Source organism: Octopus sinensis, linkage group LG2, assembly GCF_006345805.1.
Source record: "Octopus sinensis linkage group LG2, ASM634580v1, whole genome shotgun sequence".
Classification (NCBI taxonomy): domain Eukaryota; kingdom Metazoa; phylum Mollusca; class Cephalopoda; order Octopoda; family Octopodidae; genus Octopus; species Octopus sinensis.
The window spans coordinates 186,352,910-186,371,971 of NC_042998.1; the positions used below are offsets into that span (position 1 = coordinate 186,352,910).

Sequence of the window (19,062 nt, forward strand, 5' to 3'; positions counted from 1 at the left end):
TCAGTTTATTGATTTATTTGGAGCTGCTGCTTCCTTTGGTACTCTGAATTCCTGTTTTTACAGAAAAAATGCACAAAATAATCAAAAGCAAATGACAACCAAAATCCTTAAAAACAAAATTACTTACCAGATTCAAATTACCTTCTAAAAACATGACACAAACTGGGGCCTTCCTGAGTGAAGAACCTGCATCAACTTTATAGAAAGCATATCTTATAAATTTAAATCAGGACATATATTCACTGTAAAAAAAATCACTTCACCCATTTGGGAAAAAATTTAATTTATGCCAGTAAATGTAAAGGTTGTTCTGAAGATTATAGGGCAAACAGAACTTACCTTGAGAAACAAACTCACTATCCAGAATCAAAAATACAAGATCCAGATATGAAGCAGATTCCTCTAAGTGAAAAATTTACTTGTGTGTGCAACAAATAAATCGCCAGAATTTCTAATCTTCCCATTTAATCTTTGTTATGCGAAAACCACAGATCAAAGACAAAAAAAAACAGAAACAAAACATGCTTATTAAAAGATCTAAACGACAATTGAATAAGGGTCTTTTGCTGATGAAATGTAACAATTCAGAAATATGCTCTATAGTTTGATGACATTATTCATAGACCAGCATGTTGTGTTTTCACACACAATGTTTGTAAGGAGAATCTCTTATCCTAAACAGTTTCTGCAGTGATGGCTGTTCCACATTTGAGTGTGCACAATGTGTTTAATATCTGTACACAGCTTTATATGTCTGACATAATAGTCACTCTGCTATTTTGAAGGCCTGTGGAATAGGGAAGTCCCTTACCTAAAAACAGGTGGTGGTCGATGACAAAATGGGTATTTGATCTCAAAATTCTTCCACAGAGTCAAATGTGTAAAAGCAAGCATTAAATGAACAACTCTATCAATGAAAAAAATAATATACATATAGGCACAGGAGTGGCTGTGTGGTAAGTAGCTTGTTTACCAACCACATGGTTCCGGGTTCAGTCCCGCTGCATGGCACCTTGGGCAAGTGTCTCCTACTATAGCCTCGGGCCGACCAAAGCCTTGGGAGTGGATTTGGTAGACGGAAACAGAAAGAAGCCCGTCGTATATATGTGTATATATATGTGTGTGTGTTTGTGTGTCTGTGTTTGTCCTCCTAGCATTGCTTGACAACCGATGCTGGTGTGTTTACGTCCCTGTCACTTAGTGGTTCGGCAAAAGAGACCGATAGAATAAGTACTGGGCTTACAAAGAATAAATCCTGGGGTCGATTTGCTCGACTAAAGGCGGTGCTCCAGCATGGCCGCAGTCAAATGACTGAAACAAGTAAAGAGAAAGAGATAGATATATTTTTATGTACACCATCAAGGCTATGCCTGCATGCATACATTTTGCAGCCAGCACAAAAGAAATTAATGAGTAAACAAAATGTTAGTTACCTTGAAATAATGCAATAATTTATGAATGTATTTATTATAGATTCACCTCAGGTTAAATAGTCTTACAAGGTGCACGGTGACCTCACTGATGCTGGTGGCACAAGAAAGGCACCCAGTACAACACACATGGACGGGGACACACACATAAATGTAAAAAGTACTTGGTGCATTTAGTAAAGTGGTTGGCATTAGGGAGGGCATCCAGCTGTAGAAACTTACCAAAGCTGACACTGGAGCACACTGCAGTTCTTGGATCCACTGGATCCTGTGAAACTGTCCAACCCATGCCAGCACAGAAATCTCTATATATATAAACAGCAAAATGTCTGTGTGTGTGTGTCCTTTATACAAATCCACAATTTTTCAGTTAGAGGGATCGCACTTTCTATGGTCATTCAAAACCGTCCAAGAGTGGTCATGCACATCTTTACATTTCCCCAGTCACCCCGCAAAGCCATTAAAAATTCAATAGAAGTGACTTTTTTGTGAATTTTCTATCGAAAACCCAATCAAAATGCCTGAAACTTGATATGCCAATTGAATGCTAGCTAGCTGTACGTGATTGGTCAGAGATTTGGACAGTACTTGCGTGTTATGTGTGCACGCACGCACCTGTATATGCATGCACTAGCACTATGACCCGACAACACCAGGTCATAGTGCTAGTAGATGTTAAATGATGATTCAGTATACATGTACTTTGTGGGGCAAAAATTCACCCATATTGATGTGGATTGTTTGTTTTATGTTTCTAGCTTCTGGATGTTGTTTACAGAGAAGAAACCTTACTCAATGTGATAAAGTCTGTTACAAGAAACGGACGTTCAATCATTCTCACTACGGTTCTTGCCGTAATTCTCATCTACCTCTTTTCTATCATTGGTTACGTCTTCTTCCGAGATGACTTTATGATGGAAGTGGAGCATTTGACAGAAATTCCAAGTAAGACTTAAATGAATTCCTAATCTGTTTATTTCCTGTTTTATCTTATATTTTCTTTAATTTCAATTAATTTTTTAATTTTTTTTTTCTTACATTACTAAATTTTTTCTAAAGTAATTCCTTTTTTTCCATACTAACATGTAATAAAGTTATTCTCCTCATCAGATGACTTATTTGATCATATTAATTTCTATGTAATCTTAGTTTTCATTTTTTTTTTTAATTTTGTAAAGATGTCATTTAAAGGAAACTATACTTTTTGAATCTTGGATAAAGATCTTCAAGAATATTTTATATATTTGTACTCTAAGATAGATTTGTATTACATCTTTGATTGATATAAAAAAAAAACTACATAAATACAGGACATATGAAGCTTGAAGAAGTCAGTACTCATCTACATAAACTTGTATAATCAAAATGCATTCAAAATAATGAAGCTGTCAGACTCACATTCCTGTCTCACTTTTTTCTAAGTAACTTCATTGCACTTGGTTACTATATAATGTTTATCTTTTCATAACAACTTGTTGCTCTCCAGCTTCATTATAGCTACTGGTTGTCAAATGGTCTCCTCTATGCACTGACTATTTCATCACTGTGTGATCTATTTCCAGTATCTATTATCAACCTCTTCATATTAGTTATTATCTAATCTCATCTTTTCTGCTTCTTCTTTGTCTCCTTCAAAACAAATCGGTTGCTATTTCCATAACGGCTGGCTGTTATCTTCAAGGCCATTGATTGATATCCAATACCTTTCTAGCAGCTGGTTTGTAATCTGACCTCTTCACAGTAACTGGTGTTGTGATTTCTTCATAACATTTATTTTCTGTCTGACTCTTCACACTAATCTATTATTTTCTGATGTAATATCTTTGTACCGGTTGCTTCTGACCTTTATAAAGTAATTAGTTGCCAGTTCTTCTTCACAGCAACTAGTTTTTGATAATCCTTTCAGAATAATTAGTTGTTGGTGAACCATTCATGGGAACTAATTACTTTATGGTCTCTTGAAACTATTGGATAGCAACAATATCTAATTTTAATTCAGTTTTCCTCCAGAAAATCTTTACAGAAATATAATCTTAATACTAAAACCTTTTCCATAATCATTTAATTTTGTTGGTATTAACAACAAATTAACATCCTCGAATTAAAAGTGAGGTATTTGTTGCTGAAAATAGTTACTGTTACTACTTCAATCTTTGATATGCACTGTTTTGTACTAATTTCAGACGACACTGTTTCTAATATTACATCTGACACTTGCTCCAATAATGACAGCTGCTCTGTAAGTAAATCATGGGACCACTGGAACTGGTGGCATAAAGGTGAATCATTCATCTTCTTTCACTTTATTTACAACAAAGACAAAAAAAAATCATCTATACAAATACAAATAACTACCAAATAATTTAACATTTATATCAACATTAAAGTATTTATTAAACAATTTAATGAATTTAATTCTTCATTATTTTAAAAATTCATTGATGCAAGTCCATATATTTCAACTCAGTGTAACAAAAGGTTTAAGAAGTGAACTGGATTTAGCAGCAGTGGGGAGAATCTAATAATCATGTAGATGGCCAAATGAGAGCACTAATGATGAAAATCTCCCTTCTATATTCAGTTTGCACTTTACAAATTGCTTATTTTCTTTACTGGAGTTTTGTTTATTAGAGAACCGAATTAGGAGCTTGCAGAGCTAGACCTAAAGTGTTCGTTAGCTGTGAAACACTAGAGAAATCAATGCAGTAGATAATGATAGATATTCAGTTATAAGAAAACTGGATTGATAATAAAATTTTAACTGAATTAAAATAGTTATTGAAGAAACTCCTAATCCAGGTTATCAAATCAAATTATACATGCTTAATAGGGTATTTAGTCAAACATTTATCATTGGGAACAATTTCGTTCTGCCCAAAATACTCAAGAAGTTATATCAGAGGTAGTTAAATCTCTATAAAAACAACTCACCACTCAGTCTTGCTTTTCAGAAATAATTTATACAGAATTTAATTATTCATCATAGATAATGTCAACTGAAATTTAAGCAAACATCTGAATGTTCTTTAGAAGATTGACCATTTCTTTTATTGCATGTTGTAACATGTCTAGTATTCTCATCTTATCCTGAAATTAAAACCTCACTAATATTCTTGCATTGTTCTTTACAGTTAATTCTTATTTGTTTTGTTAATTCACTCTAAATATGCTAATAAACAACCTCTATCTTTCTTCAGATTTTTTTATTCAAAATTTTCCCCTATATGTAAACATGTTTTGTCCCACTATGATAGGATTTCCGAGCTAATATCTCTATTTTTAAGCTGAAACCAATATTTTTCATTGAATTCTCTCTAAAACTAATACAAGGTTAGTAAAAAGATTCTAAGATAAGTACAAAAGTCAGAATATCAACCAGGTAACCTTTACAGGGATCTATCATAAATTGTTGTGCATGTGTATTTTTTTATTGATATGTAAATGCTTCATGAATTTATACTTGGAAACTTGACTGAAGAATAGAAAGCCACAAATGTTCCCTCCTTGTTTTCCTGTCCATCTTTGTATCGTCCTTCTGTCCGTATGTTTTCATTGTCGTCCGTTCTTGTTCCGTTTTTTTGGATTTATATATACATATAGCAGCATATGTACACCTTTTGCTCAGCTTGTAAGTATATATCTAATTCTGTACAACTTTCTTCTTTCTTGCTCCCCCTTTCTCACATTTCTTGGCATTCTCTTTCTTTAACCCCTCTACTTTCCTCTTACCTCTCGTGCCTCTCTCTCTCTCTCTCTCTCTAGTTTCTTCCCTAATTCTTCAATCTCTCTGCTCCCTACCGCTCTCTGTTCCTCCCATGTGACGGTGCTCAGCCAAGCATGATCTTTCTTTCTTGGACTGACCACTGCTCGCACAACACCTTATTTTCCTGTTTGTTGCCACAAGGCTTCCACTTCACACACCAGCTTAGCTAAACTTCTTTTAGTTGAAAGACATCTGTTGATATTCTTGTTGTTTGTATTTGTACTCGTATAACATTTTCTCCGTTTTCTCATTTTTTTTGTCTGTGTTGTTGCACATATTCACTCGATTTCTTCCCAAAATTTAACGCCCTTAGCTTAGATTTTTGGGGCCTACCAATTTTGAACAGTCTCAAGTGTAACAGGCTGAAACTGTAATGATAAGTGGAAGCTTGACTGAAGAATAGAAAGCCACAAATGTTCAATCCTTGTTTTCTTGTCCGTCTTTGTATCGTCCTTCTGTCTGTATGTTTTCATTGTCATCCATTACATTCTTCTTCTGCTATATATATCAAAACAGAAAATTTGGGGGGTTTTATTCACCATTACATGTGTTTTATGTCATTTGCAAATAAGAGTTACAAAATTGAATATGTTGTAAAAAACATGCAAGATATCCCATCTTAGAAATTCTTCAGACAAAGAATCCAATAGTATAAAATTTACACCTGGATGAACATTTATATATACTTTTAGTAATCAGGAGTCCTTTAGATAGGGGTGAAAAACATATCTAGTAACATAGGAAAGAGAGAAAGAGGTTTATAGAATGAAGTAATAATCATGCATATTTGTACTGAAACTTTTTACTGTTACATTACTTAGTTCATCAGTTTGATGCTTCTGTAGTTTTTTCTTTCTAGAGCAATGTTTTTTAACTTTTGTGATGTTTTGTTTGGTTTTTTCTGTTTGCTTTTTTGTTTTTTCTGTATTTCCTGCTATACCAGCTCGACATCCTAATTTCATCTCGCACCTGATAATAAAAAATATGTCTTCTTCACAGGACAGTTCATTACATAACATTAACAGCTTTATATCGATTTAACATTAGCATTATTAAAATAAACATTAAGAGAATAGATCTAGCTAAAACACTGTGAACATTGACAGAGAATTCTTCAAAGTAAAAACAATTTACTCACAAGAATCCCAAAATTCCCACCAAGGTCAGGAGAATAAGGTGGACGAGGAATTTTTTCCCAACCAAGCTCTTCAATCTTCTGTGATGTGATCTTTGCAGTGTAGGGTTGTGCATTGTCCTGATAAAACATCACTCCTTTTCGATTCACTAAAGCAGGTATTTTTTTTCTTCAAAGCTTAGTTCAAATGTTCTAATTGCTGACAGTAGACTTGAGCATTGATTGTTGCATTAGGTGATAACAATTCAAAGTGAATTACTCCTTTGCAATCCCACCAGATAGAGAGAAGAACATTTTTTCTCTGAAGTTCCCTTCTTGGTTGTGGTTCAGCTTTTTCCCTTTTACCAAGCCACTGTTTACAACATTTAACATTTCAATAGAAGATCCATTTTGCGTCACCAGTCTCAAGTATATCCGAAAAGGGTGAAATGAGTTTGCGAGAATGGAGAGAAGAGCAGATGTCAACTCGGGATTTGTGGTTGCTTTTCAAAAATTCATGAGGCACCCATTTTCTAAGTTTAGGAACCTTTCCAAGTTGTTAAAGATGACAATGAACAGTTGTATGGTTTGAACTAAGCTCTATTGCCAATTCTTCAACTGATAATGCAGGATTTTTTTCAAGTAATGCCTCAAGGAGCTTATCATCAAACTCAACTGGACGTCCTGTTCGATCTTCATCTTCAAGGCTGAAATCTCCACTTCTGAATTTTCCAAACCATCTTCTGCAAGTTCTTTCATTCAAACATTCTTTCCTATAAACTGAGTGTATGTTTCAAATCGCTTCGGCTGCAGAGTTTCCTTTTTTGTACTCATAAAGCATGTGCCTTAAATGTTCTTTGGATACTTCCATGTTAGAAAGGTTTTAAATCAAAGAAATTTTAATTCTATTAAATCCTTTAAAATGTTTTAGCCCGAAGGCCGCGGCCATGCTGGGGCACCAAAATAATATTTAATTAGTTTAAATGTGCACAAATGCATAAAAATATTTTAAAATTCCATTAGACACTCTAAAATACTATTAAATTTCATTCAATTTTAAAAAAGGTAAAATCGAACAGAACTTATGGGATGATCTGATATATATAATATATATATATATATATATATACATATATATATATATATATATATATATATATATATATATAATATACATAAATATATATACATATATATGTGTGTGTATATATATATATATATATATATATATATATATATATGATATACATAAATATACCATCATCGTCATCATTGTTTAACATCCGTTTTCCATACTGGCATGGGTTGGATGGTTTGACTGAGGTCTGGAAAGCCAGTGGCTACACCAGGCTCCAAATCTGATCTAGCAATGTTTCTACAGCTGGGTGCCCTTACTAACGCCAACCACTCTGAGACTGAAGTGGGTGCTTTTTATGTGCCACCGGCATGGAGCCTGTCAGGGGGCACTGGCATTGGCCACGTTCAGATGGTGCTTTTTACGTGCTATCAGCACGGGAACCAGTCACGCAGCCCTGACATCGATCACGTTCAGATAGTGCTTTTTATGTGTCACTGGCATGAGAACCAGTAAGGAGGCACTGGCATTCATCATGTTCGGATGATGCATTTTATGTGCCACTGAAATGGAATTATATATGTGTGTGTATATGTATGTATGTATATGTATATATATATATATATATATATATATATATATATATATATATAGGTTTGATTATATGAACAGGAAAACAGAACTCAAAGCATGAGTATATATCTATATTTTATTATTAATGGACAGGACTAAGGTGGCAAGCTGGCAGAATCATTAGCATATGGGGCAAAATGCTTAGTGGTATTTTGTCTGCCACTACGTTCTGAGTTCAAATTCCACCAAGGTTGACTTTGCCTTTCATCTTTTTGGGCCTGATAAATTAAATACTAGTGAAACTGAGGTTGATGTAATTAGCTGTCCCTCTCCCCCAAATTCCAGGACTTGTGCCTGTAGTAGAAAACATTATTAATGGGCAGGAATAACAAGATGACTAAAGATACACACACACACATATATTTGTATATATATGTGTGTATATGTTTCTGTGTGTGTGTGTGTGTACTATATGTATTCTAATCATGCCTTTGTGGTTGTGCTTATTACATATTGAATCATTTAAATCTTTACAGATGAAACAAGAGATGATGATGTTGAAGATAAACAGCGAGCATGTGATTCTCTGATCATGTGTATTGTTACATCACTCAATCAAGGACTACGGAACGGAGGAGGTATTGGAGATGTCCTGCGCAAGCCCAGTAGTAAGGTGAATGTTTATGGCATTGTACCTGCCAGATTTGAAATTCTTTCCAAGATCCTGAGCAAAATATGGTTCAAAATGTTTCACAGAGTCTACAATACAATATATGCTTTTCAATCTCATCCAGTACTCTCATTTTCAAATAACTTCTCCTCCCCATCATTACCACTGCCCTCGGTTTGTCATTAAATTAATTTTAACAAAAAATATTTTAGAATCTGCTGTACTAATTTATTATTGTGTAGACATATATAAAATCGTGGTGCTAAGGATAAGGGTAGGGACATCATTTTCTTCTTGAATAATTAACGTTAGTGCATTGTCCTTGAAATTTTGTTTGGCTGTGGCTTTCATCATCCACTGAGTTTTGATATTTCTACCTCCAAGTCTTTATACTTAGCTCATTTATAGCCATCATCTTTAGACAACTATGTCTCTTAGGAGGCAAGGGTTAACTGGTGAAGTGTCTTAACTAAAGCCTTGACAGTGGATTTGTTAGATGAAAATAGAAAGATGCTTGTTGTATGTGTGTGTGTGTGTGTGTGTGTAGTTGTCTTGACGTCAAGTGATGGCTATATGCAAGCATCACTGTCATACAAGTTCATTTCTAGTCTTCTGTGGAAATCATGTTTGGCCAGGGAAAATATGACCTTGTTTGGAAACAAGGTGAGGTTTGGTGACAGCTGTGGTTGTCATAAATTACTATGACTCCATTTGAAAATAACAAAAGAACTTGAATAGTTAAGCTGGTGCTAACATATTAAATGTAGAGACTATTAAAAATGCTTATGCAGTGAAGTAGGGAAAAACAATATTAGTCAGTAACTAATGTTATTCTGATGTTTGGCAGAAATGGGAAACAGTTCTGATTCTGGATATGTGTTGGTTTTGTTATGACCTCTTCTGCTAAACTTAAACTTCATATTTACTGAAGGAATGGTGAGAAAGAATCATTAAGTAAATGTTTACAGAAAGGCATAAAAATTAGAATTGTTTTGGAAACAAATTACTTAAGTTAACCAACATAAAGCTCTTTTGCTGCTAGTGAGTTCTATCTTCAGTATCTGTTATCATTTACTCGTTTTAGTTATTGAATTACGGTCAACTGGAGCAGTGCCTTCAAGGGCTTTTAGTTGAACAAACCAAACCCAGTACTTGTTTTTTTCTAAGTTTGATACTTATTCTATTAGTTTCAGTTGCTAAGTTATGCTAAGTTATGGGGATGTAAACAAACCTAAATTGGTTGTCAAGATGTGGTGAAGGACAAACACACACACATACAACAGGTTTCTCTGCAGTTTCCGTCTACCATCACAAGGCCAGGGCTGTAGTAGAAAACATTCGCCCAAGGTGCTGCACGACAGGACTGAACCTAAAATCTCAGAGTTGCAAAGTGAGCTTCTTAATCACAGCCATATCTGCACCTATAACCATGACTATTTCACACACTTTGCAATAGTAGATACTAATTCCATCCTTAACCCTTTCGTTACCAACCCGGCTGAAACCGCCTCTGGCTCTGAGTACAAATGTCTTGTTTTCATAAGTTTTGAATTAAAATCTTCCACTAAACTTTTGTCACACTTTATGTTCCTAACACCAGCTTAATGATAACGAAGTTATTTTACAAAATTCTTTGTTATATCTAAAATAATTGAGAGAAACACAGAGCATCCCAAAATAAATACAGTAATGAAAGGGTTAAACATTATAACAATTGATTTACTTTGCAATAATAAAAGGACTTTCTTTTTCCATCAAAAATAGATTTCTATTTACTTTTTTCTATTTTTTTTTTATTTTTGCCACTACCAGGAACCATTGTTTGTTGCACGAGTCATCTATGACCTTCTGTTCTTCTTCATTGTAATTATTATTGTCTTGAACTTAATATTTGGTGTCATCATTGATACCTTTGCTGATCTGAGAAGTGAAAAGCAACAAAAAGAAGAAATATTAAAGAACACTTGTTTTATATGTGGTGAGTCAATGTTTACTCCACACTTTTTCTATATGTATCTTATATTAGTCCTATATTTATTTTTTATGTTTTTCTTTTGTTGTTCTATAATTGTTATACTTGTGTTCCATACTCCTTTGTGTGTTTCCCTATAGTGTTCTCATACTTGTTCTCATACTTCTTAATGTCTTTATCATCCTTCTATACTTGATCTTTGTGTTTCTTCCTATTTGCATTATCCCTGCTATATGTATGTGAGTGTGTGCGTGTTATATATAGAACATATAGCACTATAGAACAGTATAGAACTATATAAGAACACGAGCATGATCGTTACCAGCGTCGCCTGACTGGCACCTGTGCCAGTGGCATGTGTAAAAAGCTTTGAGCGAGGTCATTGCCAGTACTGCCTGACTGGCCCCCGTGCCAGTGGCATGTAAAAAGCACCCACTGCACTCTCGGAGTTGTTGGCGTTAGGAAGGGCATCCAGCTGTAGAAACTCTGCCAGATCAAGATTGGAGCCTGGTGCAGCCTTCTGGTTCGCCAGCCCTCAGTCAAAATCGTCCAACCCATGCTAGCATGGAAAGCGGACGTTAAACGATGATGATGATGATGATGAATGTGAATGAGAAAGCATTACATTTTACAGAATAATCTGAATGGTAAAGGGTTCCTATATTGATATTCTAGGTTCAAAACTATCAATATACAAACAAATAAGGCAGCTTCTGTGTGGTCATGTAACCTGCCAGAAATAACTGCTTAATTTCTCTTAAGTCCTTACCATCTTAAAAGAAAAGTAAGCTTACATTAGACAAAGAAGTCCTAAATATACAAAAAGATGGGATAGTCATGGCTAGAATGCCTTTGATTCAAAGGGATAATTTGGAGCTAATCAACAAAAAGTAATCATGTTTTAGGTTCAAAATTAACCCTGATCAAGTTGATTTATGACTTGCCCTATTATTTTTGTATTCATATTCTGATAAGACGAAAATGCAACATCCATCAATTGAATAATTAATTGTTTATGTTTGAGGTGCATTTGATTGTTTTCCTTTGATAGTTCTGGAAATGAAAACTTGATCCTGAACAATATCTGCTTCTACTCTTGATATGAGAAGTTATTTAATGTTTTCACTTTGTCCATGTCAACTTCATTGAACATAGAAAATATCAGGGTCGATTTTGACTTAGCAGATGGGGTGCACCTGAGCACTGTATACAATAATTTCATTATTTCATTACTCATCATCATCATCATTTAACATCCGCTTTCCATGCTAGCATGGGTTGGACGATTTGACTGAGGTCTGGCGAACCAGACTCCAATCTGATCTGGCAGAGTTTCTACAGCTGGATGCCTTTCCTAATGCCAACCACTCCTAGAGTGTAGTGGGTGCTTTATGTGCCACCAGCACAAGGACCAGTTTGGTGATACTGGCAACGGCCACGCTCAAATGGTGCTTTTTATGTGCCACCTGCACAGGAGCCAGTCCAGCGGCACTGGCAATGACCTCGCTCATATATCAATAAAATGAATACTCCTTAACTGTTGGAGCTGTTATTTAATCTGTTGTTTTCCCAATACTGCCAAAAAAAAAATGTATGGCCATATAACATTATAAGACATTTTTATTTTTAATGCAACTATTATATTAATTATTAGGTTTGGACAGATCATCATTTGATAACAAAGCAGTGTCTTTTGAGGAACATTTAAAATCAGAACACTGTATGTGGTATTATTTATTCTTCATTGTTTTGGTCAAAGTAAAAGACCCCACTGAATTCACTGGACCAGAAAGTTATGTCTATGCAATGATTAAGGTGAGTCAACTCAAGCATTATCTTAAAACAATTTCAGTCGGTTGAACTTTCTTACTTTCACTACATTTATATTGTTATCAGTTGTTGCTGTTATCAGTTACTATGAAAGGAACCAACCTACAGCTATTAGCTTCGGTTGAGAAGGCGGCGAGCTGGCAGAAACGTTAGCACACCAGGCGAAATACTTAATGGTATTTCGTCTGCCATTGCGTTCTGAGTTCAAATTCCGCTGAGGTCGACTTTGCCTTTCATCCTTTCGGGGTCGATTAAATAAGTACCAGTTACACACTGGGGTCGGTATAATCGACTTAATCCCTTTGTTTGTCCTTATTTGTCCCCTCTGTGTTTAGCTCCTTGTGGGCAATAAAGAAATATATTAGTTTCGGTTGAGTGTCTTTCTTTTCTCCTGGATATAACTTTGCACTGTATCCACTTGTGGCTCCCTAATTCCAGGAATTTGAAGAGTATGAAATCACCTCTTAGACACTTTTGTTCCAAAGTCTACTCTGACCTGACGTAGTAGTGCCTGTCAACATCCTAGCTATAAGATGGGTTTGTGTATCACAGGAATGTCTCCAGAAGAAGGTCAGTCACAGACACCCTAATAGAGAAAAGATTGGGACTGGCTCTGCACATACTATACCCACTATAATAATAAACCATTGCTGCCTTCTGGGGTACTTTATTAAGCATTTAAAAAGGGGTAAGGGAGTAAACCCCGACAGAAAATCTAGAAAGAGAGGCTGTAAGGTAAATATATACAGCTAAGCTTAACCAATATCTGGCATCCCCTGTGACTGCATGGAAGCTGTAAGTGTATTGATTTGACTTTCTGTCATGGAGTAACTATGAGTGAAGAGGTGGTCAGTGTATTTGGAGCTAGGCACTTCTGGAAACAGCCTACACATAGTGGAGGTGGTTAATCTACTGTCTCTACAACAACAGAAAAGGCCAACATAAAGTTTCTTTCTCTATATGACATCATTGGGAGAAAAAAAAATACAATATATCAAGTTTCGTATCAAGTTTGTTTCTATATGAGTTTTGTTTTGCAGGATAAAAATTTGGACTGGTTCCCTCGTATGCGGGCTATGTCTTTGACAGCAGAAGAGAGTGATGGGGAACAGAATGAGCTACGAAATTTACAGCAGCAGCTTGATAATACAAACAAATTAGTCCTTACCCTCTCACAACAACTCATAGACCTCAAAGAACAAGTAAGTTCACCTCAAAGAAGTAAATTTGGAATTTTAATTATCATCTCCTTAAGCCCATTAGCAGATCAGTAGGATGTTGTTCTTGTTGGTTAGTCCATATCAACCGAGCCAAGAGCCTATGATCAAAACCATTCCAGACTGGAACATCCAGTATTTTATTTATGGTGTATCTTGGACTCCACCATTTAATGTAACCTTCCTTTTTTTTTTAATATGGTAGGGAGTTGAGGGAGATTTCATTGCTATTCCTAATAGCTCAAATGCCTCCTTCTTTTACTTGTTTCAGTCATTTGACTGCAGCCATGCTGAAGCACTGCCTTTAGTTGAACAATTTAACCCTAGGACTTATTCTTTGTAAGCCTAGTACTTATTCTATTGGTCTCTTTGACCAAACTGCTAAGTTACAAGGACATAAACACACCAACATCGGTTGTCAAGCAATGGTGGTGGGACAAACACAGACACACAAGCATATACAAATATACGACAGGCTTCTTTCAGTTTCTGTCTACTAAATCCACTCAAGGCTTTGGTCAGCCTGAGGCTATAGTAGAAGACACTTGCCCAAGGTGTCATGCAGTGAGACTGAACCCTGAACCATGTGGTTGGTAAGCAAGCTACTTACCACACAGCCACAGCTGTGCCAACAATTTGACCCTAGGACTTATTCTTTGAAAGCCTAGTACTTATTCTATTGGTCTCTTTGGCCAAACTGCTAAGTTACAAGGACATAAACACACCAACATTGGTTGTCGAGCAATGGTGGTGGGGCAAACACAGACACAAGTATATACAAATATACGACAGGCTTCTTTCAGTTTCTGTCTACTAAATCCACTCACAAGGCTTTGGTCAGCCCGAGGCTATAGTAGAAGACACATGCCCAAGGTGTCATGCAGTGGGACTGAACCTTGAACCATGTGGTTGGTAAGCAAGCTACTTACCACACAGCCACAGATGTGCCTATAGCCATGCCTGCACCTATGTTGAGAATCTCTTATTGACTTATTTATTTTTAACCCTTTCGTTACTGTATTTATTTTGAGATGCTCTGTGTTTCTTTCAATTACTTTAGATATATAACAAAAAATTTAGTAAAATAACTTAGTTATCATTAAGCTAGTGTTAGGAACATAAATTGTGACTAAAGTTTGGTGGAAGATTTTAATTCAAAACTTCTGAAAACAAGACATTTGTACTACAGAGCCGGAGCTAATTTCAGCCAGGCTGCTATCAAAAGGGTTAAGAATTGTTTCTCTATTATATATTTTAACCCTTTCGTTACTGTATTTATTTTGAGATGCTCTGTGTTTCTTTCAATTACTTTAGATATATAACAAAAAATTTAGTAAAATAACTTAGTTATCATTAAGCTAGTGTTAGGAACATAAATTGTGACTAAGGTTTGGTGGAAGATTTTAATTCAAAACTTATGGAAACAAGACATTTGTACTACAGAGCCGGAGCCAATTTCAGCCAGGCTGCTATCAAAAGGGTTAAGAATTGTTTCTCTATTATATATTTTAACCCTTTCGTTACTGTATTTATTTTGAGATGTTCTGTATTTCTTTCAATTACTTTAAATATAACAAAAAATTTAGTAAAATAACTTAGTTATCATTAAGCTAGTGTTAGGAACATAAATTGTGACTGAGGTTTGGTGGAAGATTTTAATTCAAAATTTCTGAAAACAAGACCTTTGTACTACAGAGCCAGAGCCAATTTCAGCCAGGCTGCTATCAAAAGTGTTAAGAATTGTTTCTCTATTATATATTTTAACCCTTTCGTTACTGTATTTATTTTGAGATGTTCTGTATTTCTTTCAATTACTTTAAATATAACAAAAAATTTAGTAAAATAACTTAGTTATCATTAAGCCAGTGTTAGGAACATAAATTGTGACTAAAGTTTGGTGGAAGGTTTTAATTCAAAACTTCTGAAAACAAGACCTTTGTACTACAGAGCCAGAGCCAGTTTCAGCCGGGTTGGTAACGAAAGGGTTAAATGAAACCTGTTTTATTCATCATTAACTTCATCTTTGAATTTATATATTTTTCTCTTTATTTCTTTCTTCAGATGACAGAACAAAGGAAACAGAAACAACGTTATGGTTTACTGCATTCTAACACACTACCAATAGCAAATAACCAGAACGTTTGATTCCTTCACTACTAACATCTTAGATTTGTTCAATGGAAGCTATTGATGTTCTCAATGTCATGTGATGTTTGTACTGCGTCAAGTTCTCAAAACTGCTGCACTATTACCGCTGCTACCAAAGAGAATTGGTCACTAAGCTGCTGCTGCTATCTTAGAGAATTGGTCACAAATATCTCATTCTATTCACATTGAGTAGAATATTAGACCTTATTTCCGTAGTTACTTATTTAACGGGATTTTTCGGTTCTATATTTTTATTTCATTTATATATATTTATTTATATTTTTGGAGGTTTTATTGGGTTTCTTTTCTTTTTTTTTTTTTTTGTCAATTTTCCTTTTATAGATAATTGAAACAACATAAAAACCACAATTGTAATTTAACCCACATGAATATTTTTTTTCATTTTTTTTTTTTTCATTAACAAATGAAAATTGTAATGAAATCAGTCCTTCTTCCAAAATATTTCTGTGGTTTTTTTTTTTTTTTTGTGTGTGTTATATTTATAGCTGATACATAAACCTCTATATGTGGACCCGACAAAACTTCTTTTAAATGTATAGAAAGTATATTTCACTTGGAGAACATATTCTGAAGTGATCCGGCAAGGAGTTGTTTGAACCATTTCAGTGTCTCTATCTTTGGCATATATCTGGAGGAATTAATCAGATTATACATTATACACATTAATACCATTAGCTTTGTGTGTTGGTGCTTATGTGTCCACATGAGTGCTTATAAATAGATCTATACACATATGAGTATGTGAGTGTAAACCTACATTCTCCATTTTATTGCAATATTTGATCACACATATATGCAGTCATGTATATCTCAAGAAAGCTGCAAAAAATGCCTCTGTGTGCATGCGTGCGTCCGTGTGTGTGTGTGTGTGCACATGCGTTTAAATTTAAACAAGGTGAGAACATGCCCAACACATGTATGGGTGAGTGATACTCTTTTTATAAAATTACAAAATATGATTGTGTAGTACTGTGATATTAATTTCCCATTTGCTCTTTACAGATTAATATTTAATGTTTAGTATCTTTCTTGTATGCATGTGTGCATATATATATATATATATATGAATACACAAAGATATTCCTAGCAGGATTGTTAACCAACATTGATTTAGTTGTTTTATACCCACCTAATCACACACACACACACACACACACACACACACTTATCATTTTAGAAAACACTTCCTAATGATGTTATGTTCGAAACTATCATTTTGACATCTTTTTTTTTCTCTCATTATACACTAATGGTTAAGGGTTAACCTCCTTTTTTTTTTTTAATTAAATTTTAGTTTTTCAGTATTACTCCAAGCAAATGTGGATTATACCAACTTTTGTTGGATGGTTGTTGCTGCTGTTAACATCTACATTCAGAATCAGTATATGTATGTCATTATGTATATATATATATATATATATATATATCAAATGTGAGGATAAAATTCTTTTCGAAAAAAAAAAAATATATATATTTTCTCGAAAAAAATTTTATCAATGGCCAGCATATTAAAAAATACCTTTAATGGTTTCCTTTGCCCTCATTTATGAATTGTTTATATATATATATATATATATATATATAACATACATGTGCACAATTTCTGCTGATCTATATATGTGATACATTGTCCTGGTGTGTTTCTTCTTGTGTGTGTGTGTGTGTGTGTGTGTGTGTGTGTGTGTGTGTGTGTGTGTATTTTAATATTTTCCAGTTAGTGATTTATTTTCTCCTTACCAAAAATAAAGGAACAATAAACAGAAATTCTAATCTGTTACTAATTAGGTGTTTCAAAAGAAGCATACACACATATAAACATATGTGTGTTTATTTATAACTAATCTTTCATTTGTTTTTGTTTGTCCAATTTTGAGAGCTGACACATAACTTTCTAGAAAAATTATGAAATCTAAAAGCAAAAAAAAAAAAAAATGAAAACATTGTAATATCATAATTGTTAAATTTACCTTTGTGTGTGTGGGTGTGTGTAATCTATGTAATTATTATCATTTTTGTTATAAAAGTGATCGATTTTAGCCCATACATATAACTGCGTGCGTGACCACAGATCATCATGTTCAAAAAGTCATCGAAGCCATTGTTAAATGATACCACAGTGTGGCAATTTGTTAAGTCAAGGTATTTTCTCACCCTTGACTAATCCACCGACTTAACCTAATATACCTTCATTAGGTCAATTACATCGTGCATTGATCTAACTAATGCAACTGAAATTTCTCTGCTTGGTGGGGAAAGAACAATCATGCAATTAAAATTTTGAAAAATGAAAGAAATGCAATTTTATGGAACAATAAAATTTATTTATTTTAGCATCTGTTTGATATTTCATTCAATTTTCTTATTTTCTGACGTTCACTTTTTCAGTTGTTTTTAAATTGCTTCAGAATATTTGTTATTTTTATGATTATAAATGAGCCAATTACAATGTAGAAGAATATTTGAACAGGGAACTGAAAAGCTGAAACTTGTGTTTGGTGGGAGATAATAATAATAATAATAATAATAATAATTGTGTACAGTGCTCAGGTGCACTACAACTCATCTAAAGTGTATATATAATCAGGTGTAGTTTCGGCGGATTTCGGAAAGCATGAGGGCCTTAAAGGATGCAGTGTCATGGCAGTCAACAACTGACGCAGGCAGTTTATTCCATGCTTCAGCAACTCTGAGCGTGAAAAAATGTTTCCGAAAGTCATGGGAGCTGTGTTGTTTTTTGACTTTGTAGGCATATCCACATGTGTTAGACACATGGAGATCAAAAAGGTGTTCAGTGTTGTTGTTGGTGAGGTCTGTTCAAAACCAAAGTGGACTCTGAATTAAATAGTTATATACCAAATTCGATGTGCAAAGAGCACCATACGAGTGTGATCATTGACAGAGTGGCTAACCAGCTTACATGCCAGTGGCACTTAAAAGGCACCATTCGAGTGTGATCGTTACCAGCGTCACCTTACTGGCACTCGAGCACCATCTGAGCGTGATCATTGCCAGAGCAGCTATCTGCCCTCCGTGCCGGTGGCACGTAAAAGATACCATTCGAATGTGATCGTTACCAGCATCGCCTTACTGGCACCTGTGCCGTGGCATATGTAAAAGATTTGAGCAAGGTGGTTGCCAGTACCACCTGACTGGCACATAAAAGCACCCACTACACTCTCGGAGTGGTTGGCGTTAGGAAGGGCATCCAGCTGTAGAAACTCTGCCAGATCAAGATTGGAGCTTGGTGCA

At 34.8% G+C, this 19,062-nt stretch overlaps 1 protein-coding gene across 12 annotated transcripts in view; it reads left to right on the top strand.

Annotated features, from left to right (window-relative positions):
* Positions 1 to 17,232, top strand: part of LOC115222534 (inositol 1,4,5-trisphosphate receptor type 1) — a 324,840-nt gene extending 307,608 nt beyond the window's left edge. For 11 of the 12 annotated variants that reach the window (XM_036500548.1, XM_036500552.1, XM_029792802.2 and 8 more), the window contains 7 exons: positions 2,189 to 2,375; positions 3,614 to 3,709; positions 8,492 to 8,628; positions 10,438 to 10,603; positions 12,252 to 12,412; positions 13,468 to 13,629; positions 15,706 to 17,232. In XM_036500548.1, coding sequence (XP_036356441.1) covers positions 2,189 to 2,375; positions 3,614 to 3,709; positions 8,492 to 8,628; positions 10,438 to 10,603; positions 12,252 to 12,412; positions 13,468 to 13,629; positions 15,706 to 15,789 — 993 coding nt within the window. In that variant the 3' untranslated portion in view covers positions 15,790 to 17,232. The remainder of the gene's footprint in view (positions 1 to 2,188; positions 2,376 to 3,613; positions 3,710 to 8,491; positions 8,629 to 10,437; positions 10,604 to 12,251; positions 12,413 to 13,467; positions 13,630 to 15,705) is intronic. The other variant, XM_036500553.1, reaches the window with a different exon arrangement.
* The last annotated feature ends 1,830 nt before the right edge of the window (positions 17,233 to 19,062 follow it).